This window comes from Bidens hawaiensis, unplaced genomic scaffold, assembly GCF_021521415.1.
Source record: "Bidens hawaiensis isolate Kalapana, Puna unplaced genomic scaffold, B.hawaiensis_p1.1 tig00023229_1, whole genome shotgun sequence".
In the NCBI taxonomy this organism is placed as follows: domain Eukaryota; kingdom Viridiplantae; phylum Streptophyta; class Magnoliopsida; order Asterales; family Asteraceae; genus Bidens; species Bidens hawaiensis.
This window is the reverse complement of record NW_027493645.1, coordinates 75,338-101,032: the sequence shown is the minus strand read 5'-3', so window position 1 is coordinate 101,032 and position 25,695 is coordinate 75,338. Positions and strand designations below refer to the sequence as shown.

The 25,695-nt window shown below is 39.7% G+C and overlaps 1 protein-coding gene across 2 annotated transcripts; it reads left to right on the top strand.

Moving 5' to 3' along the window:
- Positions 1-10,244: 10,244 nt before the first annotated feature.
- On the top strand, positions 10,245-12,752 carry LOC143567166 (NADH--cytochrome b5 reductase 1-like). 2 transcript variants are annotated; one of them, XM_077053645.1, is made up of 10 exons: positions 10,245-10,315; positions 10,854-11,013; positions 11,097-11,238; positions 11,371-11,461; positions 11,568-11,645; positions 11,749-11,829; positions 11,908-11,997; positions 12,102-12,167; positions 12,253-12,339; positions 12,424-12,752. In XM_077053645.1, exons 2-10 carry the CDS (start codon positions 10,911-10,913, stop codon positions 12,514-12,516), a joined length of 831 nt encoding a protein of 276 aa, XP_076909760.1. In that variant the 5' UTR covers positions 10,245-10,315; positions 10,854-10,910; the 3' UTR covers positions 12,517-12,752. The 2 variants fall into 2 exon arrangements, with proteins under 2 accessions (XP_076909760.1, XP_076909759.1); XM_077053644.1 differs by having other exon boundaries at positions 11,094-11,238.
- Positions 12,753-25,695: the final 12,943 nt, after the last annotated feature.

The following is a 25,695-nucleotide window of genomic DNA, read 5'->3' as shown; positions in this document are numbered from 1 at the left end:
CATCTACGGATATGTTTGGTCCTTACTTCTACTAGTAGATTATGAGGATAGCCATTGACCAGATGACTGAAAGTGACCGGGGCGGTTTATGATGGGTTTTGTTCTTTCGCTGAAAAATAGTCGTTCATACTTAGTTAGAAGGACACATACTCGTATGTGGTCGGTCCAGCTGATCATTTGGATCTTCAGGATAGCCGTTTACCTGATGACTTTGACTTGATCGGGGCGATAGAATTTAAATATTTTTTGGGAGATGATATAATTTTTCAAGTCTATAACTTCGTAAGAAGTTTCAATACAATGTTTCTAAGAAAATTGATCCAACCTTGGAAAGTGATACACAAACTAATTCTGTGTGCTTAACTAGTGAAGTTATTAGGCCTAAACGACTCTAGAACAGTCATTGTATGTTACGGTAGCTTTTTATGGTGCGTAAAAGTAGATGTGATACTAACTAAATCTTCTCGATTTAAAGTGGAGACTCATTCAGAGTTGTGTATGTCTCCATATACATCTTTCCGAATGATAGGCAGAAAAGCGATTACCCAGTCATACACGAGCCCGTGAGTGTTCTGATTTCCAAGAAGATAGTATGTCAAGTACCTGCAGTGATCCAGATTCGGGACTTGCAGTAGTCTACTGTTATGAAGCTATGTAAATCTTTATTATTTAAATAAAAAGATAAAAAATAAAAAAATAATAATAATAATATGATGATGATGTTAAGCCTTCTGAAGCCTATCATGTTATGCTTATCAATCAAGAGGCGATAAAGAGAACGGGAAGAAGACTCTAAAGATCAAGATGTACTTATTGTTTAATCAGACACTACGGGTCGAGGTCAACTCGGGGTGACTCGGGGAAAGTCAAATAAGCTTTGAGAATAGATGGGAGGCATCACAATCTCTGATGTTTGTCCGTTTAAATTTTGAGCTTAATTGAACCTAATCCGTATCACAGAAGCGATGAAAACCATACTAAGTTGTATACCTGCTTACAACCTGTTTCTTTATGTCATAATACCGCTGAACATGGATCTATGTGACAGCCATCTAATTAGTATGATTCCTGTTCGGATCTTTTCTAAAACATTCTGGTCCCCTTCAAGACTGAAATTTGATCCCGTGTACTTTATTTCTAAAATTTACTTTACGTATGTCGTTTTATGGTTTAATACTTGGTTACTTGGTCTTTGATCGTAACATTTAAATCTTTAAAGGAAGTTTTAAAAGATAATTGCATAACGTTCAAATTTATGAGGGCCTATTTTGTAAATTTAATAAAAGGTTGCAGAGGCGAAGTTGTTACAGGGCGAAGTTAAGGGTAAGCGAAGTTAACCTTAACTTCGTCTGTGTAATGTACAGCCTTATATAAGTGACTTTTTGGTCAAACACCAGTTAATATTTACAAAACCCAGGCAAACTTATCACATTATAACCCTCGGCGAACTTGTAAATTGAATCAAACCTTGTTGTTAATTGATTTCGATCCGTGTTAAAGGTGTGTAGGGTCTGTGATGCTTATAATTCTTGTTAATGGCATTAATCAGAAGTCGTTTTGGTCCGATTCGTGACTACGTTCATGCAATTCCTTTAAACACCCGATAACCAATCTGTTTCAAATGTGTTCGTACCTAATTTGATCGAGTAGATCGTTATTATAACATGCTTTTATGTAATCAACCAACAATTCATCATTTAAACCTTGTTTGGACGTCTGCAATTCGCCGTTTCAGATTCAGGCGAACTTATGTTTAGGCGAAGTTGATCACAACTTCGCCTATGGCATAACTTCGCCTAATCAATTTTAAATTAATTATGTTGTCTGGATAGTCTCAGGCGAAGTTAAGATTCGGCGAATTTGTACTTAACTTCGTCCTATCCCTAACTTCGCTTGCACACCAGAAGTTATCATAACTTCGCTCTTGGTAATAGGCGAAGTTATGATCTGCTTTGACATTGTTCTAACTTAGACCGTTTGTTATGCAGATATGGCTGCTGTAGCGGGAGCTGGTGGTGCTGGTGGTGATGAAGGTGGTGATAACAACCGTCAATTCTTTCCGGGGCCCAATATGTACATCTCACTGGATCCGGATGCCAGTGGTATAGATGATTTTCGTGAGATCGTCTCATTCCTTGTTCGCTCGCGCATCTTCCACGCTATTACTACAACACTACCCATATCTCTACCGAACATTGAAGATTTCTGGAGGACGGTAGAATATGACTGTAGAGTTGAGCCCCCAGTCATGCGCGCCACAGTTAACAATCAGGAGGTGCAGTTCTCATCTGAGCAGATAAGGGTCGCCTTGCAGTTTGGGAACGAAACTAGAGATGATCCTACAGACTTTACTGCTCCATTCAGAGATGGTGCATTTTTACGAATGGGCTATTCCGGTCCATTGGGTGACACTCAGAGGCGTAAGGGATTTTTTTTGTTGGATCAATGGCGTCTTCTCATGCATGTGATGATCGTGTGCATGTCGGGTCGTAAGGCTGGTACGGACGGGATGAGTGCGACGATGCAATCGGCAATGACAGCACTGACTTACAACAAGCGTTACAGCTTCAGTCAGATGGTGTTTTATGAAATAGACCGTCAGAGACGTGCGGTAGCTCGTGAAAGATTCTTGATGTATCCAAGATTCTTACAAATGATCTTGAATCATATGGCTCCTAACCTACCTCAACGCCGTCCAATTCGATATGTAGAGAGTGTCAGCAAGAGGATATTCGCACAATGCAGATCGTCGAGTGCTCGAAGTAAACCAGAGCTTCGTCCACGACATACTCCGTTATTTGGTTATTTGATAAACCCGGGGTATGTTGCTCCTCGTGGAGACGAGTTTCGGGATCTGGCACCGCAACAGGCAGTTGTTTCCCAACCACCACCTGTGGTACAACAGGCATTATCTGCGGCTCCTGTTGTGGCACCGGAGGAACAAGTAGACCTTGAAGCTGCTTTTGATGGCCAAGGATTCTTTGATATGGAACGAGTTGATCCTGAGGCAGAGATTCAGGTCTCAGTAGCAGAGGTTTCTGGTGTTGATGTGTCAATGGTAGCTACGTCTGTAGCTGATTCTGAAAGAACCGACTCTGACTCCTCAGCTGATGATGTTGCTGAAGCAAGACAGATACTGGTCGCCCAAGAAAGAATTCATGGAAAAAGAAAGAAAGACACAGATGACAGTGAATCTGACTATGAGGAGGAGTTAGATCGGTTGATTCGTCGATCGAAAAAGGTCAGAACGGGTGAAGGCTCGGGAGCTGGTGAAAGCTCGAGGGTGGTTCGTTTCTCTCCACCCGCCTTATCTGGTATGACTATGGTCCCTGCATCGATGACTGTGACAGGACCGATCACCTCGGGTGTTCTTGTGATATCTACATCATCTTCCTTTGGCATTCCACCCACTACCTTTCAGCTTTCGGCTCCAGAAATTGTTTCCTTGCCACCACCTACACTTACTCCATCGGAGGTTGTTGCAAGATTCGTTGAGTCGACACTGGTTGCCACTGCAGGGTTATCTGTTACAATACCACCTGCGGTTACTTATCAGCCTGTTTCTGATGTTCCGGCTACCTTGGGAATCCCTCCACCGTATGCTCAAAAAATTTCTCATATGAGATTTGATTTTGATGCAACTTTATCTGACTCAGACAGGATAGCAGCTCTTGAAAGGGTCGTGGCAGAACAGTCAAGAATCAACCTGATCCAGACTCACGCTATCCAGCGCCTTGTTGCAGAAAATCAGATTCAGTTGTCCCTCCTGGTTGAGCACGGTAAACTTTTTGATGCTTTAAAACAGTTCTTAGCATCTCAGGGGGAGACGAGCTGCAAGGGCGATGAGTTGAGGACGAAGAAGAGTAATGATAGAGACGATGATCCCAATGCATCGAAAGGTGCAGGTGGTGAGTTGCCAAGAACTGAACAAAGTCTTGGGACTTCCACATCTCAGGGGGAGTCAGCTGGTGCAGCAGGTGGATCAGGGGGTGATGATGTGGTGGTAGTGGATGACGAGGAGATGTTGGATGACGATATCGTAGGTGACGACGATGTGTTACCGGTTGAAGAGATAGAGAAGATAGGAGCCGAGATTGTGATTGACAGTGAGATTGAAGAGGGAGAGATTGTGGAGGATAATGTAGAACATGAAATTCCAGATGTTGATAAGTCAAATGTGGGTCAAGATATGGGAAGTGATGAGACTGAATGGGAAGAGCAGCCGAGATGGAAAGAAGGCTACGCTCAATGGTTCGTAAAGACAAAGAAGCCAGCGGTTCCAACTATGTTTAAAAAGAGTTATAATATCAAAGGGTATGCTGAATCAAAGAAGGGGATTATATGTTGGTTATATGATGAGCAGTTGAGGCTGTTTGTGATTAAACGTTTTGACGGAGTTCAGTACTTCAAAAGGTTGTTGAGATCATTGAATACCTTGCCGAAGTGTGAGGTGAAGGATTTAGCCAAGTTGGGGTTGATAAACAGGAGTGATGATAATATGGCTAGGATTATTGGAAAGATCGTGTGGAAAGGAAGTATAAAAGAGAAAAAGTTCGAGTTGTTAAAGCCGCAGAAAGGGAAGCTTGTTGAAGATAAAGACAGAGGAATGAGAGCTGATGGCAAACCTTGGATGGTAATGAAGTATAAGCCTATCCGGTGTTTAAAAGAAGTGCCGATGAAACAAATGCCCAAGGATGTCTTAAAGAATCTGAAATGGTGGTATGTCGATAGTCAAACAGCTGAAGCGGTCATGGAGGATGAAGATGAACAAGAGGTGCTGAGAGTGTATGATCCTATGCACTTGGTGAATTTGTCTCAAGCTGACTTGCAGGTGCTGAACGAGAAAAAGATATTCTATATTCCTGCATGGAAAGAAGAAGCCAAGAAATACCAGAGAGTTGTCTCTGTCTGTATAAGACAGGGAGTTCATGCTTGAAGACGGGAGATACAAGATTTTGGGATTACCAGACACGTGATTAAAGATAGAGATATGAAGCTACTGCCAAGGGGGAGTCTGTTGGTACATGATGTCAGTAGTTCAGTATCTAGGGTTATGTTTGTGTCTGTAATCGTGTTAGTTTGTTTTGGTTTGATTTAAATAGGTTGTCTCACAAGTTCGCCTGATATAAGCGAACTTGTGGACAAGCGAAGTTATTGACAACTTCGCCTAGTCTGTTAGGCGAAGTTGTCGTAACATATATATACATATGTTACGGGTTGTATTGGATAGGAATTTTCGAGTACGTGTAATTGTGATTGAAGATCACGTGTTGAAGGGTTGCAATACAACGTGTCTTTTGAGTATTGTAACGTGTGTTCGTGTTCGGTATTAACATAGTTTACATCCTACGCTCGTATCGTCTTACGTAGGGATTCCGCACCTACGTATTACGAGATACTTCCGTGTAGATCCGGCTGGGAACCTACAATTGGTATCAGAGCATTTGCTCGTGATTGTGTGGTTCGGGATTATCACACGAGTGTAGAAATCGTTCCGTTCGACTATTCGCGGGACGAGTTTATGTTGAAATATCGAGTTTTTGTGTCCTACCCAGGAGGAGTTCAGTATATCACCCACAAACTGATGGTCAAAGCGAACGAACAATACAAACCCTTGAAGATATGTTAAGGGCATGTATTATAGACTTTGGGGGAAGTTGGGAAAAATATTTACCATTGGCAGAATTTTCCTATAATAATAGTTATCATTCGAGCATAGGAATGCCTCCTTATGAAATGTTATATGGTAGAAATGTCGAACTCCAATATGTTGGGGAGAGGTTGGTCAACGAGAGCTTGGGAGTAAAGAAATTGTGGCAACTACGACTGAAAAGATAGATTTGATTCGAACTCATCTTGTTGGTACATGATGTCAGTAGTTCAGTATCTAGGGTTATGTTTGTGTCTGTAATCGTGTTAGTTTGTTTTGGTTTGATTTAGATAGGTTGTCTCACAAGTTCGCCTGATATAAGCGAACTTGTGGACAAGCGAAGTTATTGACAACTTCGCCTAGTCTGTTAGGCGAAGTTGTCGTAACATATATATACATATGTTACGGGTTGTATTGGATAGGGATTTTCGAGTACGTGTAATTGTGATTGAAGATCACGTGTTGAGGGGTTGCAATACAACGTGTCTTTTGAGTATTGTAACGTGTGTCCGTGTTCGGTATTAACATAGTTTACATCCTACGCTCGTATCGTCTTACGTAGGGATTCCGCACCTACGTATTACTAGATACTTCCGTGTAGATCCGGCTGGGAACCTACACATCTCAAAGCGGCCCAGGATAGACAGAAGTCTTATGCTGATAAACGAAGACGATCGATTGAATTCTAAGTGGAGGATCATGTGATGTTAAAAGTCTCTCCGTGGAAAGGTGTAATACGTTTTCGTAAACTAGGGAAATTAAGCCCACGGTTTATTGGTCCTATTAAGATCATAGCTCGAGTTGGGAGTGTGGCATACCGTTTAGAATTACCAGATGAGTTGAGTGGGATACACAATACATTCCATGTGTCATTTAAGAAAATGTTTGGCCGATGAGACTTCATATGTACCATTGAATGACATAGAGGTGGATGATAAGTTGAACTATGTTGAGGAGCCTGTTGCTATAGTTGATAGAAAAGTGAAACAACTCCGCAACAAAGTTGTCAAACAAGTCAAAGTCCAGTGGAAACATAGAAAAGGATCTGATTTCACATGGGAGTTAGAAGATGAAATGAGGACATACTATCCTCATTTATTTTCTATATAATGTGATTTCGGGGACGAAACCATAAATAAGTGGGGGATAGTTGTAACATCCCATTTTACAGAGATAAATAAAGTATTACTTTATATTTAACGTGTTGTTAAACAAGTAAATTAATAAGATAGACGATCATTTATGTGGGATACATTCAAACATCGTTTAAGCTAATCGACTTTTGATTACAATATTATACTAATTATTTAGGTATTTGAAATAAATAGTTAATATATATATATATATATATAGCAACTAGATATATATACGTTATAAATAAATAAATAAATGTTTATGAATTTTTTAAAAAAAAAAGAAAAGAAAAAAAAATAAACGTGGGTATGGATGGACCATGTATTCAAATTTGATGCCACATACACTATAATTGTCACCAACTTTAATGGTTCGACACCTGTTAGTTTGTTGACCTCAGATCTTGTATGTATACATACACAAAAGCATCTTTATTATATAAAATCAAAAATATGGAAGATACTACTTTATGTTAGATAAAAGAGAGTGAAATGAAATATATGAAAGTGTGTGTGATGGTGGCGATGGTTTGTTAAAAGGAAAGAAAACAAGATGCAATAATATTTGATGGCAGAAACTAGTGGAGCTAGTTAACTAGAGAGGGAGATTAACAGCTACTGAGTGGTGGTAATTTACTATTGCTTGTTTACAGTATTAAAACAGAGCAACAAGTGGGATTCATCTTGGTTTTAGTAATAGAAGATTAATCGGTGACACTTCCGATCTCGTGTAATCTAGTTCAATATTTAAAGGTAAAACACTCAACCCATATATATTAGAAGCTATGTTAATATATATCAGTATCAATACTAATTATTATTAGCCGTTAGAATATGATGACCCAAATTATTGGGTGCAAATACAGTTAAGTTACCCGCTTATATTAGTTATCAAACCTTATATTAAATTTTATATATATTGCTAATTATAGGAGATAGAGGGCAATTGAAAAGGGATTCACTTGAAAGATTCTCTAGACGTCCAGGTGAGTTCATACGACTCTCCATATATTTTATATAATTTGGTCATAAGTTTATTTGGATGATAGAACTTGTGTAAACATGATTCATTTGAATGAGTAATGATAAGTGATCTTATTATAATATATTGGAGAGTATAATTATTGCCACGGTGTAACGTGGTGGGAGTTAAATCACCATAGTGTGATAATTATTGCCACGGGTGTAACGTGGTGGGGGTTAAATCACGATAGTGTGATAAATGATTGCCACAGGTGGAATGTGGTGGGAGTAAAATCACCATAGTGTGATAATTATTGTTACGAGTGTAACGTAGTGGGGGGATAAATCACAATTATGTTATAAGAGTAAATTCACAGTTTAAATAGTAAATTGCCATGATGAGAATATGGTGGTGGACTATTGGTTATAATTGTGATGAGAAAAACATTATTGTATTTCGATAAATGAACTCACTTTGCTTTGCTAATGTTATCGTAAATAATGTTTTTCAGGTAAATCACCGGTGCACAAATAGAAAAGTTTGGCCGAGCCTCGGTATGTTGAAAGATTGAACACTATGTTTATAACCCATGTTTGGATGTATAAATTATGGGTTAATTAAATAAGTTTAATGGTGTACCTTACTCAACGTATCGGATTTATATATAATGTGAATTTTGAATATAGTTGTTTTGTCATTATTTCATTATAACGCTTCCGTTGTTAAAAAAATGGGACCGCTTTTGAATATATTATTAAAATAATAATATAAAAAGACGTTTCAAAATAGGATGTTACATTGGAATTACGTCAAATGAAATAAGACTACGAATCCCTCAAAGCGGAGGGGTTTCACGAGGAAGCCGCATTATTGTTCAACGACGACGTGAAAAAATGCGCGAATATTACGGATATTAGTATGTTTTTTTGTTATGTTTTTTTTCTCTTTAGTTATGTTTTTTTTATATTTTTTGTTATGTATTTTTTTAGTTATGTTTTTTTTTATATTTCTTTTTAATTTTAATGCATTTTATTTAATTATTTAAATAAATTGGTTTTTATTTGTTTAGTTTAATTATAAAAAGAAAATAATAAAAAAAGATATTGTGGGTCCAGTTTGTAGCCCCTACACCATTACACCCCAAAAACAAATTCACACCCCTTGCTGACTGGACGCCACGTAGGGGCTACAAACTGGACACACAGTATCTTTTTTTATTATTTTCTTTTTATAATTAAACTAAACAAATAAAAACCAATTTATTTAAATAATTAAATAAAAATGCATTAAAATTAAAAAGAAATACAAAAAAAATACATAACTAAAAAAATACATAACTAAAAATTAAAAAAAATACATAACTAAAAATAAAAAAATACATAGCTAAAAAAATACTAATATCCATAATATCCGCACATTTTTTCAATTCGTTGTCGTTGCAATAATACGGCCTATTCGTGTAACCCGGCCGCTTTGAGGGATTTGTATTCTTTACTCATTTTCCGCAATTTCAATATAGCGGCAATCTTTTCTTGTTGTTTGTTGGTTTCTCTCATGACATCATTGAGTTTCTCGACACACTTTTCGTGTTTTTTGATGATTTCTCTCATGGTAGCGTTGAGTTCCATGGAATTCGGTTGATTCGGGTTGTTTCTAGGATTCATTTTGCTAGATTTTTTGAAGAAGGTTTATGTTTATATAGATATGAAATGGATATGAAATTGAGAAGCAGGTGTATGTTTATATATATATATTGTTTTAATTAATTTTTTTATTGTTGACCGTTTGACAACGATCAAATTGTTAAAATATTATTATTTTTAAACAACTTTGGGCGACAATAACCCTCCGCCCCTTTTCGCCCAAAAATCGTGCGGGGGGGGGGGGGTGTTTCAAAACCTCTCGCCCCTCCTTCTTGCCCCACTACGTATTGCCTAATGGGTGAGACATATCCAGTTTCCATTAGTATTAAATTCCAAAATGGAATAAATTTGAACATAAGTAGGTTAAAAAATCATTAAGGACGTACTAAGTGTGTTATTGTGATTAATATTGTTCACGAGCCAAGCCAAACCGAGCTAGGTAGATTTGGCTTGGTTTTAATAAAAATATTGGTTTGGCTTAGATTTCACTTGTATAGATTATGAAAAGTTAATAGAGATATAAGATATAAATTCTTATGCGAAATGAACCGAATGATGATAGAGGGTTGGGATATTTTTTTTATTTTAAGAAGATAAGTGTTAAAGTTAAAAAGTTAAAGTTAGTTTAAACTAGTGAGGCAAATAAGTCAACTAAAGTCAACCTACGAACCCGAGCCAAGTTGAAACTTAGATCACAAAGATGCTTTGAAGTCTGGACGGGTTTTACTTTTCGGGTGAGTGTTGCAATTACATTTCATTTGATTTGATCCAGACGCTGCTATTCCTGCCTACTACCACCACACCAACCCCTCTATGTAGGCAGGTTCCAATTCCATACTTTTTAAATCAACCAAACCCACCCTATTTATTTTATTTTATTCATTTCCAGCAGCTGCAGCAGATCTATCTATTCGATTACTTCCAGGTTAACCTTTTTCTTTATCGTTTCAACTCTTATGTTGTTACCAAGTAAATTATGTATGTTCAATTAGCTGATTATCATTTGCTATAACGATTTCCACAAAATTAGATCCGTACATAAGTTTTTTCTTATGAAATTTGATTCATAATGCTTGATTTTAGCTTTAGCTTTAGCTTCAGCTTCAGTTGTTGATAGTATGATGATAGTTAAGTGGATTCCACAGTTTGAACTAATTGTCTCTTCAAATTAGATAACTAGCTTAAAACTTTGTAGATCAATTAAGCTTATACATATAAGTTTAAATTGATATTAGGTTATTCAGTGAGTTCGGATCGGTTTTTTAGGATTTTAAATTCTTTTTGTCTCAAGTCGTTATCCGAACCGAAGCCGAATTCACACTTGTGTAACCTGACCGAATTCAATTCAGTTCGGTTTCGGTTAAAACGAGTAGTCTATAGATCACACATAAGCTATAAAAGGTCATGGACAACATATCGTTGAATTATTTATTTATTTTTTATTTTTGGCAACTGTCTTTCAGATTAGATTGATCTCGGAGTATAATAATATCGTCTGATTCTTTACTCCTACTGGAGCAATGGATTTCTTGGAAGCAAAGGAGATCCAGGTTGGCCTCGCGGTTGCTGCTGTTGTCGTTGTTGCCACTGCAGCCTACTTTTATTCCTCCAAGAAATCAAAAGGTTTTATCAATTATCCTAACACGTTTCTAACTAGCTTTTGGTAAATTATCCTGCTTTTAATTCCTTTTTATGTTGTTTAGTAGGGAGCATTGATCCCGAAAACTTTAGGGACTTCAAGCTTGTGAAGAAAACGCAACTTAGCCATAACGTGGCCAAGTTCAAGTTTGTGCTTCCTTCACCTACTTCAGTTTTGGGCCTTCCCATTGGACAGCACATAAGTTGCAGGTATATTATGTTGCTGAAAAAAAGACAATTTCACTTCTAATGTCGATATTCGACTTCTATATGTGATCTCAATAGTCAAAAGTTTATCTTTGTTGTCTTTCGTATTTAATTACCTTTTTTTTTGTATTTCAGGGGTAAAGATAGTCAAGGAGAAGAGGTTATTAAACCATACACTCCAACCACCTTAGACACTGATGTCGGATATTTTGAGTTGGTCATTAAGGTACATGTTAAACTATGAATTTGTTGTGTGCACTTCACATTTAAATGATATGTTCATTTTAGTATTCTTGTATGATCAATTAATATGATGTTATATGTGTATGTAGATGTACCCGCAAGGTCGGATGTCGCATCACTTCAGAGAGATGCGTGAAGGTGACTATTTGTCTGTTAGGGGACCCAAGGTACCCACCCGCACTTCCATTAATTTTACTATTTTTAAGCTTCTTAACCATCTGAGGTTGTTAGCAATGATAAATTAATCTTCCGAAACTTGTATAATTGCAGGGGCGTTTCAGGTATCAACCTGGGCAAGTGAAGGCTTTTGGAATGCTTGCTGGGGGCTCGGGAATCACTCCTATGTTTCAGGTATTTGTTTATTTATTTGTGAATCTTATATAGTGTAAACAAACTGGTATTTATGTTATTTTTGTGATTTCTATCTAGGTTGCTAGAGCTATACTAGAAAACCCAAAAGACAAGACCCAAGTGCATCTCATCTATGCTAATGTCACATATGATGACATTCTTCTTAAGGTAATTATTATTGCACAATTGGTCTATATTTAGAGTTAATAATTTTGAAGATGAGGTTATTAAATCTTGTATATTGATATGATCGTCTCATTGGTAATTTTCAGGAAGAACTCGATGGGCTTACAGCTAATTATCCTGGTTGTTTCCATGTGTACTATGTATTGAATCAGGTATATGCATATAATCAAATTGATTACTCTTTGCCAATTTTTGTCTTATCTTTTTATAATAATATTTTTTTTATAACTTTTGCAGCCACCAGAGGAATGGACCGGGGGTGTCGGTTTTGTATCAAAAGAAATGATCCAAGCCCATTGTCCTGCACCAGCATCCGATATTAAAGTATGTTTCGAACCGATTTCCATCTTTCCAAATTTTTTTTAAAGAAATTGCCACATAAAACTAATAATATTTCTGAATATGCAGATTCTAAGATGTGGACCACCGCCGATGAACAAGGCCATGGCCGGACATCTAGACTCGTTGGGATATTCCTCAGAGATGCAATTTCAATTCTAAACATATTGAGAGGGCCTTTATGTATTGCTCTACTTCACCATTTCCATTAGTTCGATTAAGAAAATTAGACTACATTTTGACACAGCACTTTGTGCTTCGAGTCTGCTTGTTAATCTTCAGTGTACTCTATTCACAATAAAGTTTTTCCATTCTAGGTTACCATAAAAACATGTAATTTTACATTTGTTTTGCGAATGCTTTTGAATGTGACCTGATGGGTAATGAGTAATCATGTATCAATATGAGTGAGCATAAACCAGGTAAGACATGAGACCTGAACTGATCAGACCTGGATATATTACAATAGGGTTGGTTCCCGGTCTTGAGAATACCAATAACTGGGTCCGGCTCAGGTCGGGTAAATCTGATGACCACTTCTTAATCTTTAGTGTCCTCTACTCACAAAAAACTTATATATTCAAATCTGTTAATAATTTAACATAAATATTAGGTTAAAAGTTGTAGCTTTTAGTTTATTATTTTGGGTTAACTTTTTTCCTACTCTGAACATTTCAAGTCTAAATGTAAAACAAAAACTGAACCATCACATAACCAATCTCATACGAAATCCCAACATCATAAAGGTTTTCTAAAACTGAAAAGCTAAAACTTCGGTTTGGTTCGTTTCGGTTTGAGCCAAAACTTTATCCGTACACATATCCCTACCAAATCTTCGCTTATTGTCATCCATAAACTTCTAATTATTAATTGTGTCGAAGATATACTACGAATGAGCGACTTATGGTAGGTTGGAGCTAATTAAGTAAAACATAAATCAATGTGGGGCTAGCTCACTTGGTAGAGACTCGAGATAAGAGATCATAGGTTTTAACCCTCACAAGGGATATATACATACTGAGTTTGTCATTCAAAAATAAAAATTTAACTTATAGATATAAGTTCTCTTTAATGATCGCATATGGCACAAGTTTAAGGCAATTAGTTAATTTAATCGTCCCAAATTTTGAACAATGAATGATTGCTCCAATGATCGATGTATGAAAAGCTATGCATAATTATTAATATTCTCTTAGTCACATTATAAGACAAACTATAGCAAACATAGTATTATTTCAATCGTGACATCCAGCGAGATTGAAATATGATGCGTGGTACCATGCTCACAAAAAGCATAGATATGATTCATTTACACATATAATAGAATTTTCTATTATCAATCAATCAACTGCCTACATATGATTGGTAACAATAATTATTTGTGATCACTCTCAAAAGTATTGTTTCAAAAAATGAAAAATAAAGTGGTGTTAAGGAACCATAACTTAAGATTCTTTAATGTTATCTCCATCAAATCATTGTTTTCCTTTTTGGGTTTTGCCATACTTCCCTTTTAAATTTGTCTTTATAATGTACTAGGTTATAAACCCGTGTATTAACGGGTTTGAAAAATTAAATCTCATTCATTATCGTATTATATGATTTTGGTTCTTAAAGTTGCAATAATTATGTACAAAAAACACATTAAAACTCTTGAAAAATCACAAGAGCTGAAAAATGTAAAAAAACTACTTATAATTATGTTGTTGTGTTAGTTTCAACGTATATTATTACTGAACTAACAGTTGCAAGAGTTTTTATCGGTAAAAAAATTACCATATGATTCAAATTGAGGGTTTAATAATATTAAATTATTAACTAACCATAACCAACAAAAAAATAAACTTGTGTGACTTACTTTATGTCTTTTTTTCTAATTCTTGTCTTAGGTTATAAAATTAGAAGCAAGAGCAAATGTATATTTGGTAATATCGGCAAAGAAAGTGTAACACTAATAAAGGTATAAGCATTTTATCACATTTTTTTTCGATTTCAAGCATGCCATCTTATTAACACATTGTACTCAATTCCAACAACATACAAGAAACTAAACAGTTATAGTGAGTTTTATATTTGTGTGTATATGTAAAAAAAAGTGTAAAGAAAACATGTTCGGCACCAAAAGTAATACTTTTCTTAAAATAACCAGTTCTGACCCTAACTTGTACCGACATAACCGGTTCTTATGCGTTGCGCCAACTAACACAACCTGTCCTTTTTGCCAGTTATAAGAGAACACAAGCAGCAAATTTGACCAATTTACTTAAAGGGTTGAATACAAGTTGAACTTGCCTGAAATGTTCCAAGTCATACAAAAAGTGGGTTTGTTTCAAATGAAACTTGTTGTGGCCCATTACGTAAATCAAAGTAAAAAACTGTTGCAGAGATTTTATTCACAATAAATAAGCATCTCACTGGAAAACAAACCATCATTCCTCACATATATCAAACAATTTGAGATTCTATAAAATATAGAACACAAACAAATATAATAATAAACAACCAACTTAAAAGAAACATATCAGTATTTCAAACACCATACTCATGATTTTACTCCATATAATGATTTTGCATAAAATCGGTTTGCAACACTCATAATTATAACCATTTTCTTATCATTTATATTAGTCAAGTATATTTTATGACCTTAACTTGTATGATTTTTTTTATAAAAAAATTAGTGTTGTGCCTATGACAAACAACACAATGTCATCACCACCATGATATTGCCCCCAAAATATATGAATTTTGCTTCATGAATATAAATGGATATTATCAAGGAAACAAAACCCACCATAACATCAGTGTATTAGGGATCAAAACAACTCATTTTCTATATCAGTTTGGCCTGAAACTTTAGTTGATGCAAGTTTGTTACAATGAATAATGAATTTCGCTATCAGTTAACATATGAAAAAAAATGCAAATAATTATTAGATCTGAAAGAAAGAGTACCGATATGCACCATCATCAATCCATTATTCTCCTTAAGTGCTGAATTATGTCAATTTAGCGAAAGTTATCAATACATATAAAAAAGTTTATATATAGAATTAATAGTAAAAAGTAATCGAGGAAAGACGAATCATGATACCTTCTGAATCAGTCACTAATAAACTAAAAACATACAACACAAATTTACACACACTAAAATAAAATTCAAAAGTTCTACATACGTTCTTTTATTTCTAAGTATTTTTACTACTATAAAATTGTATATAAATCATTAATATGAAAATTTTAAAATATTATTAATTAGATAGTTATGACTTCTTTAGTTTATTTACTATTATAAAATTATAGATAAATTATTAATATGAAATATTTAAAATATTTATTAATTGTTTTAATTAGATAGTTATGACTTTAAATATTGAACAATAATTATGCCACTTGGCAAAATAATAGAACAATTAGGTCCATGTGACATAACAATGTTTTTGTTTATTATAATAGTAGATTTCATAACTTCTTAAAATTAATGTCAAAGTAATAATATATATGTTTTTTAACGGCAAAATAAGTTATAAAAAATGATGTTAGAAAAAGCTAACCAAGCATCAAAAAGCCTAAATTGCATGAATAGAAGTGGATTTTACAACCACTTAGGGGGTGTTAGGGATTGTTTATTTTCATTAACTTATAACTTATAATTTTTTTAAGAAGTAATAAGGTGTTTGGGATTTACTTATATTAAGAGATGAAAAGTTCCATAAGTTACACTTTTGTAACTTATTAAATTAATGAAAAGTGGAAATAAAATAAGGAATCCTAAACACCGTTCAAAAACCTAAATTACATATCCATAGTTTTTTAATTAGATATTTATGCTTTATATTTAACTTTTATTACATCATGTCTAGAAATTTACACTCAGTTATTCATGTTAATTAACTGTAAGTTTTAAAATCTAGTTGAATAAAAGATTATTGTTTCTATAAATTAATCTATTAACCTTTTTATTATGAATTGTTATTTATTTTTGTACTTGACTTCTTTATACTTTTAGTATGTGTGTGTATTGATACAACGATATAAAACAAGAATAAATATAGTAAAAACATGAAAAATGCAAAAATAAAAAAACTTTAAAAATACAACGAGAAAAGACAAAATAAATATATAAAACGCTAATACTTTAAATACTATTTTAAAATAAAATGATTGATGCCCATCATCAATTTAAGAAGAAACTCACCATCTAAAGCACTGTGATAAATTAATCAAACTTATAATTTTCATTTAAAGGGTCCTTTTATTTCCAACTCATTGCATTGTACTTCATGGTATAATCAAAGAGTCACATTGTCATTTGAAGAAGTAAAAATAGCAACACGATTCTCACATATAGGAAAAAGGAAACTTGATTTATATAATAAAAATATATGTATAATTAAAAAGTTATGGAAGCAGGATTTACAAAAATAAAGGACTTCTTTTACATTCCATTATTATATTATGTGTGTCATAACATGTGTAATATATTTATTATGTAAAAATCACTCTCCAGAAAACCTAACACATACATAAGTGAAGAGGTAGGTCCCAGCAGAGCCCAGTTTGACCCACAAGACTCACCTTGAACAGGGATGTCTGCGCGACGACCAACTGCTTCCGCAGGACCCACCATGCTCAGAGAAGACCTTACGCGCAGTACGCCAGCTGTACCCGCAGGGAAAGCCTCCCAATGGTGAAGTACCCCGCTTGTTCCCGCAGTTGCGGATACAAGCCATCAGGGAAGGCTACCCGCACTGATAGCAAGGCTACACGCACAAGGCAATAACTCTTGCTACTTCAGTAGTCACCTGAAGGAATGAGCAAGGCGGGAATACTCCCGCCCAAATGAGCCAGTCCGTATGCTTCTGGAAGATCTTTTGTACTATACCTACCAAGGTATGGGCAAAACAGACGATCTGACCAGAGCAGCCCATGAACCAATCACAGGGTGACAGCTCACCGACAACAGTACGAGGAGGAGCACCCTCTAGTACTGTTTATCACTATTAGCCGCTGCCTAATCACCAACCCTTACTGTGGGACGTGCGCAGCCTACAGTTGGTGGAACAGTGCATAGCCGGCAGTAAAGGAACAGTATACAGCCGACCTTGTCACTGTCGGCCGCAGCCTATCCACCAACCAGCATGGCTTGTGCGTAGCCCACTGTTGGTAGAACAGGAATACTATTCAGCCGGCTGTACCTTATAGGAAACCTACCTTCGGCTATAAATATTCCAACACCTTGGAATGGTAACCACATCATCTGATATCTTATTATCTTATCTTATCTAGCAATCTCTTAATATACACTTATATTTAGAGCAATCTAGTCTGATTCTCACGCCGGAGGGTGGTCACAAGGAGGAACCCCCCCTTCTCAGTGAAGAGCTTACGGTGTCTGTTTTGCAGGTCACCTGAAGAACAACCTTCTCTGCTGGACCTCATCCTCGTGGGAAACATTACTTAACCCCCAGATTATCCGTAATCTGCCCTGGGTCACTTAGTGTTTCTTCATTGGCGCCATCCGTGCATAAAAGCTAGAACTAATTCTTAGTTTTTTCAAAATTTCTGAAGAAATGGTTAACGTTACTCCGGTCCTAAGGCCAGTAAGTGACCAAGAAACCCCGGTGACCACAACCCCAGCAACTGGGAACACCGGCGGTTATACAAATTTTACGAACACTACCCCGGTTACTCAAGCCGGGACAAGTGCAGTAAACAATATTTCACTGGGGTTCACTGATGCCCAGTTGGAGAAACGGACGAGGGTCCCTCGCCAAACACTAGATCAAGTTAAGGCGTGGGCCGAAGCACGTCAGAAAGAGTTCCAAGCTGAGTTGGATGAACGCTTGCGTTCACTTCAACAGGCTGACGAATTCGGCAGTACTCGCCAACATCTCAACATGAACAGTGAGTTCGAGTACTCAGACGATGAGCGGGAAGAATCCGATACCGACGCAAACCCTCGCCATAAGGCAAAAGGGAAGCGTAAGGAAACGGACTTCCAACCGACAAGGAATTTTGGAGAAACCTTTAAACCAACGAACGCGGGGAGAAACCCGCGTGACTTCTCCAAAACCTTTAGACCAACTGCTGCAAATGCAGGAAAGTCTAAGTTTGCAAGGGACATTGCGGAAGCAATCGCCCCGAGAAGTGCCAAACAAATGTCCAACATCGGCACATATGATGGCCTATACGACCCAGACGACCACTTGAATAGATTCATTGCGGGGGCAACCGTCAGTAACTGGACGGAACCCACGTGGTGTTATATGTTCCAGATGACTCTGGTTGGAGCGGCCAGGGCATGGTTCGATCGTTTACCGGTCCACCACATCTATGATTGGGCGGACTTTCAGAACAAGTTCAGCCAACACTTCAGCCAACAAAGGAAATATACTGAAGAACAGTGGACGATCCTCAACTGCGTTAGAGAGGAGGATGAATCTTTACTAGACTTCATCACTCGCTTCAACTCCAAAAAGCTAAGTCTGGGCAACATAAGTGAAGATCTTGTTCGCGCCGCTTTCATCCAGGGCGCCGAATACCCAGAGCTTATCCGCACATTGACGGGTAAGGACGGCATGCCATCCACATGGGATGCCATCATGACGGCGGCCAAGCGATTTGCCGAGACGGAGAAGCAACTGGGAAGGGATCTTCCCCAGAGTACACACCTCTACACGCAAAGGACAAGAGAAAACAATGTTCGGATCGCCCGGCAGAACAAAAAGAGGAAGCTAGGTATTTGGCAGTCAAGGGTAAACTTTGACACCTCATCCAGCTCTCACCCTCTTGTTGGCGGAAGAGATAACACACCCTTCAAACCGAAAACACCGTTGGACGCCACTCACCAAAAGCGTCACGGAGATATTTGCCACCGAAAAACTACCATGGCCAAAAGCTCCAATGATCCGGCAGCGACCTAATGCGGATCAAAGCAAATCCTGTGACTTCCACGGGACAAAAGGTCATGGTACGGAGGAGTGTACATCCTTGAAGGATATTGTTGAAACATTCGTCAAGGATGGAAGACTTGCACACCTTGTGGCATCAATCAAGAAGGGAGGAAGGAATGATAACCGGTACAGAGGCAACGGACGAAAGCCCGTTGACATCAGCATCAACATGGTTCATGGTAAGATCAGAGGAGGAAAAAGGCGAGCGACAGAACCATGCGCGTGGAAGGAAGCTGAGGTGCGCTTCCCGCGAGTGCCAGGAGGACCCAGCAAAGAAGGCCCTATCGTCATCAAAAGCCAGCTGGGGCACTACATCACTTCTCGCACTCTTGCTGACAACGGCGCCTCGTCAACGGTGATGTACAGGCAGTTCTTCGACAAGCTAGATGACGAAGACAAGGAACGCCTGGAAACGATCTACGCCTCGATGGAAGGGTTCGACGGCAGCACAAACACCCCCCTGGGTATCCTATCTTTACCCGTCACTCTTACGGACGGGAATCACTCACTCACAGAAGACGTGGATTTTGTCGTAATGAGGATGCCACACCACACATACGACATTCTCTTCGGAAGAGACGGGATGGCAAGATTCAACGCCGTGGTATCTTCAGTCCACGGCATGATGGGATGGCCAACAGCTGAGGGTGTAGCGATGATCACCGGCATTCCCCAGGTATGCATCGCATCTGTCTCATCTAAACCCAAACCAAAGATGGCTAAACCAACCATCACCGAACCGGAAAGATGGGCCTTCAACGGCAAATACCCTGACCAGGCCGTTTCCATTGGCCCAACAGTTGTTGATCCCACACGCACCTTACTCAAGCGCTTATTACAGAAAAACGCTGACATCTTCGCGTGGACACCAGCTGACATGACTGGTGTACCCCGAAGTAAGGCAGAGCATAAGCTCAAATGCGATCCGGCTGTTACGCCAGTCGTACAAAAGCGTAGAGTAATGGGGCCAGAACAAACTAACGCGTGTAGAACCCAAGTCAAGGAACTCCTTGACGCAGGCATCGTACGCGTTAGTAGATATCAAACATGGGTTGCAAATCCAGTTATGGTACCGAAGAATAACAAACAATGGCGCATGTGCATAGATTTCAAGGACTTAAACAAAGCATGCCCCAAAGATTGTTATCCGTTACCCGAAATTGATCTTAAGGTGGATTCGTTAGCACCGTTTCGCCTTAAATGCTTCCTGGATGCGTATAAGGAGTACCATCAAATCCACATGGCCGTTGATGATCAGGACAAAACCGCTTTTCGGACGCCCGATGGCACATTTTGTTACCAAATGATGCCATTCGGACTTAAGAATGCCGGGTCCACATACCAACGCCTGATGGACAACCAGTTTCATGCCCAAATTGGGAGGAACTTGGAAGTCTACATGGATGACTTGGTCATCAAAAGCCCTGGCGCAGAAGCGATGTTGAAAGACATCGAAGAAACTTTCAACACGCTTAGGAAGATAAACATGAAACTCAACCCGGGCAAGTGTGCCTTTGGAATGGAAGAAGGGAAGTTCTTGGGGGTCATTGTCACTAAAGATGGCTTCAGAGCGAACCCTGAAAAGGTCGAAGCCATTATCAAAATGGAATCACCTACTACCATCAAACAGGCTCAGACACTGAATGGACGACTAGTGGCACTTAATCGCTTTTTGGCAAACCACGCGGATAAGTCGTTTCCTTTCGTGTCAACGTTGAGAAACTGTTTAAAGAAAACGCACTTCCGCTGGACACCAGAAGCGGAAGCAGCTTTTCAGGAGATTCGGTCACGCTTGATCGAACTCCCAACGCTCACAGCACCAAAAGCGGGAGAGGAGTTAATCCTATACCTTTCCGCAACAGATAGAGCAACCGGGGCAGTCCTGCTAGTAGAGCGAAAAGGCATCCAGATGCCAATCTATTATGTCAGCCGTATCCTAACAGACGTAGAAACCCGGTACTCTACCCTCGAAAAATTAGTCTTAGCACTTATACACGCTTCACGCAGGTTAAAACGATATTTCCAGGGTCACCCAATCACCATTCTCTCCAACTTCAAACTTGCAAACGTTCTACGCAAACCCGAGTTATCGGGACGCCTAGCCAAATGGGCAATTGAGTTGGGGGAGTACGCGATAAAGTATAAGCCAAGACCAGCCATAAAAGGCCAGGTTTTGGCCGACTTTATTGCGGAAGTGCCTGCATCGCGGGAAAAAGAGTGCCAGGAAGAGGCTCAACCCTCTCCAGCACAAGACATCAATGATGTCTGGCGACTCTACACTGATGGAGCAGCCAGTAACGAGGGTTCAGGCGCAGGGCTGAAACTAACCAACCCAGCAGGCCAAGAATACACTTACACTATTCGACTGGATTTTCCAAGTACGAATAACGAAGCCGAGTATGAAGCATTCTTGGCCGGGCTGAGAATTGCGCGTAAAATGGGAGTGAAAAACTTGGAAGCCCACGTGGATTCCATGTTAGTAGCCAACCAAATAAACGGAACGTACACGGCCGTGAACGACACAATGGCCCTGTACCTCGCACAAGCAAAAACCCTTATGCGCGATTTTAATGATTGTAAAGTCATACACGTCAAGCGTAATGAAAACAAATCTGCGGATGCGTTAAGCTAGCTTGCATCATTAGCCTTCACCCACTTGGGAAAGGACATCCGCATTGAACTCCTCGAGGCACCTTCGGTCCCGCACAAGGAAATTTGTGTCATCCAAACCGGCACAGAAACGTGGATGACACCAATAATAAAATACCTCGCGGCAGGTACACTACCAGAGTAAAAAACACAGGCAAGAAAACTACGCTGTAAAGCACTGAATTATCAACTCATCGATGACATCCTTTACAGACGTAACTTTCTTGGCCCACTCTTAAGATGCGTGGACAACCAAGATGCTGACTACCTCCTAAGGGAAGTACACGAAGGTATCTGTGGAGTACACGCAGGTCCACGCGCTGTTGTAGCTAAGCTAAATAACGCGGGATACTTTTGGCCGGGGATGCATACGGATGCGCTGGCATACATCAGAAAATGCAGGTCTTGTCAGCTCTACGCACCCAACACGCACCGCCCGAAGAATGAACTTGTTCCAGTCACCTCTTCATGGCCATTTCAGAAGTGGGCCATCGATGTGACAGGCCCATTTCCTACAGCAGCAGGAAATGTTCAGTTCCTAGTGGTAGCCATCGACTACTTCACCAAGTGGATAGAAGCAAAACCCTTAGCCCAAACAACCGCGAAACATATCAAAAAATTTATTTGGGAATTTATTATTTGTCGTTTTGGACTTCCACAGAATTTGGTGAGCGATAACGGCACCAACTTTGCTGACAAGAAGCTACAACAGTGGCTGAAAGAACTTCAAATCACCCACACCTTTACCTCAGTGGCACACCCGCAAGGTAATGGTGAGGTGGAAAGAGCAAATAAGAGCATCGTCGAAGGCATAAAGAAAAGACTCTTGGAACACAGATCCGGCTGGGTGGACGAGCTTCCGCACGTCCTTTGGGCGAACAGAACGCTGAAAAAGGCCAGTACGGGAGAAACCCCGTTCAGTCTCACTTATGGCACTGAAGCCATGGTCCCGGTCGAAATTGGTTTACCCTCACCAAGGGTCTTGATTCAGCCAGAAGACAATGATGCGGAAAGACGGTTAGACCTTATGCTAACCGAGGAACGCAGAGACTTAGCCGCAGTGCGTGAAGAGAACTACAAGCGACAAATGCAAAAGTACTACAACATGCGGGTAAAACTCTGCAACTTCAATGTAGGAGACTACATACTGCGTAACAACGAGGCTTCGAACCAACAACGCCCAGGAAAACTGGCCCCGGTCTGGGAAGGGCCATACATTATCAAAGAAGTTCTGGGAAAGGGCGCATACCGGCTCGAAAGGCTCGATGGCACTCCCATCCCAAGAACATGGAATGGAGCTCAATTACGCAAATGTTATATGTAGATCAATTCCAAACTTGTAAAGAAAAGGCCTAGAGCCACTTCTAATGGAAATGATTCTCCTTTCACAATGTGTTAATAGCCTTACCTTTATACTTATGAACTTCCCACACTGATGTGCCGGTATTCACCGCATAAATAGGGGAAGAAGTAAGTCGTTACGTGTGGAAGGCGGCAAAACCCGCATAAACACATCGGTAAAAATTTCAAGTGTTAAGGAAAACCTCTACACAGGTCAGATGTAGGCAAAGTTTAGCCATCCTTCTAAGTGCAAGTGACGGTCTTACCCGCACAATCACGAACAAGGAGGCAAAACTTCAACCTATTATCTACCACGTTCAAAGGTTAACTTATTCTGAACACTTAGAAAATTTCAAAGGAAAAGATGAGGAAAACTTCCACGCAGGTCAGATATAGGTAAAGTTTAGCCATCCTACTAAGTGCAAGTGACGGTCTTATCCGCACAATCATGAAAGAGGACGCAAAGCTTTAACTTATTATCTACCACGTTAAAAAGTTAAATTATCTTAGTACTAAAGAAATTGCTAAGTTAAATCAAAACATGCATAAAATAAACAAGGAAAGGAATTAACACAATCTTTATTCCATCAAAATTCAAATATTACAAAGATTGCTGAGTGCATACCCGCATACAAAAGAAGCTATACAAAAAAACAAAAATCTACGCTAACGGTGGAAAGGGATCTTCAGGATCATGCTTCAGGACCACTTCCACTTGGACCCGCACCATCAGTAGAGCGTGGCGGTTCAAGGAAAGCTTTAAGAATAGCTAGCCCATCATCAGCAGCAGCGACTTCGTTTACCTTCTCCATCACCGGATGCGGGAAGGCGGCATACTGATTCACTGCTTGGTCATAAACAGCTTCAGTATCCACATCATACAAAGGGAAGTTGGAAGGCGGGATGCCTTTCTCAACAAACCCTAGACCAAGCAGGAAGCCGGCCTTTTCCCCATCCTCATGAGAAGCGTTGAGGGCTGTGCTCATAGCATCGTCATAAGACGTCTCTGTGAAGACCCGATGCACAACCTACAAAAAAGAAAAAAATACAAGTATCAAAACCTTTTCTATTTACAAAGAAAAGCGTAAAGACATTATGAAGTTAAACTTACCTGAGACAACGCTTCTCGAAGAAGCCATTCCTTGGCAACCAGAGCTTCTTGGAGGGCGGCTTGAACTTGGTTACGGGCGCGTTCGGCTTCACTTTGGTTGAGGTTGGCAAGCAACACTTCTTTAGCCGTAGCCTCTTCAACGCCCTTTAGCTTCCGCTCAGTCTGATCAAGCACCCCCCTCTGGTCCAGGATCTCTTGAAGCTTCTTCGCGTCTTCCATCGCCAAGGCATCATGAGCCTGTTGGAGCGCCTCTAGTTTAGCTTTAAGTTCCTCATTCTCGAGGCGTAGAGGCTCAGCAACAGCTTCAGCCTTGGTGGCCCTTCAGTTGCGTTCCTAGCAGTTTCCTTAGCCAGCCGAAGCTGTTCGTTAACAGCTTGGGCAGCCTTGGAACGGGCCTCGAGACGGGCCTGAACTTCAACTTCAAGGGCCTTGAACGCCTTCTCCTTCTCCGCAGCAGCCGCGGAGAGCCTCCTATTCTCCTCCCGGACAGCCCGCGCCTGAGCTACTTCTTGGATTCGAGCTGCTTTTAACTTGTCGTTTTCACGACAAAGCAACTCGACGCGCGGCTGCATCCGGGCCAGGAGAACCCGAAGCTCATTGGTTAGCCTACCCTCCTGGTAGCTAGCCATGGCTTCCCCCAACGCACCACTGGGAGCTGCGTGACGAGCCCACTCCACGCATTCCACAGGTGTGCGAAGGGTTGTTCCTCGGCGGATGTTCCATCGTGGAACATACACTTCATTGGAATCCGACACTGCAAAAAACAAAAAGCAGTTAGGAAAAGATGATATATATAAAAAAAAAAATAGGCCAAAAGAACCCTACGCACCTGTAGGGTCAATAACAGGCCGATAGCCGCCAAACCCATCACCTGAACCCAAGGGAAATCCGTCCAAGAGGTCAGGTAGATGGGAAGGAGGCAGAGGTTGGCGAGAAGCCCCATGCATACCTGAAGGATCGGCCGTCGCTGCCGATGACGGAGGAGGCATGGTGAAGGCCGCCGCGGTCGCCGCTGCGGAGTCCGCAGCAAAAGTAACCGCCGGCTCAGTGAAAGATGCGGTAAATATGGCACTGACAGCCGGCGGTGATGTCATCACAGCTGGAACAGTTGGCTCAACGGAGTGAGCAACTGAACCAGCGGAAGCAGGCGCAGGCGCAGCCGCCTGGGTCGTCGCCTCAGGAAGGCTGACCAAGCCTACCGTCATGGGTCCGGAGGTACTCCTCCCCGCTTTACCCTGGAATGCGGTAGCATCCACGCCTGCACAAAGAAAAGTATTAATGATG

Bases quoted from the DNA above. Each gene is read 5' to 3' on its own strand.
- LOC143567166 (XM_077053644.1), top strand. From the start codon at position 10,911: ATGGATTTCTTGGAAGCAAAGGAGATCCAGGTTGGCCTCGCGGTTGCT. The intron at 11,998-12,101 runs GTAATTATTATT...GGTAATTTTCAG, and splicing joins ATGATGACATTCTTCTTAAG to GAAGAACTCGATGGGCTTAC. The intron at 12,168-12,252 runs GTATATGCATAT...TAACTTTTGCAG, and splicing joins TGTACTATGTATTGAATCAG to CCACCAGAGGAATGGACCGG.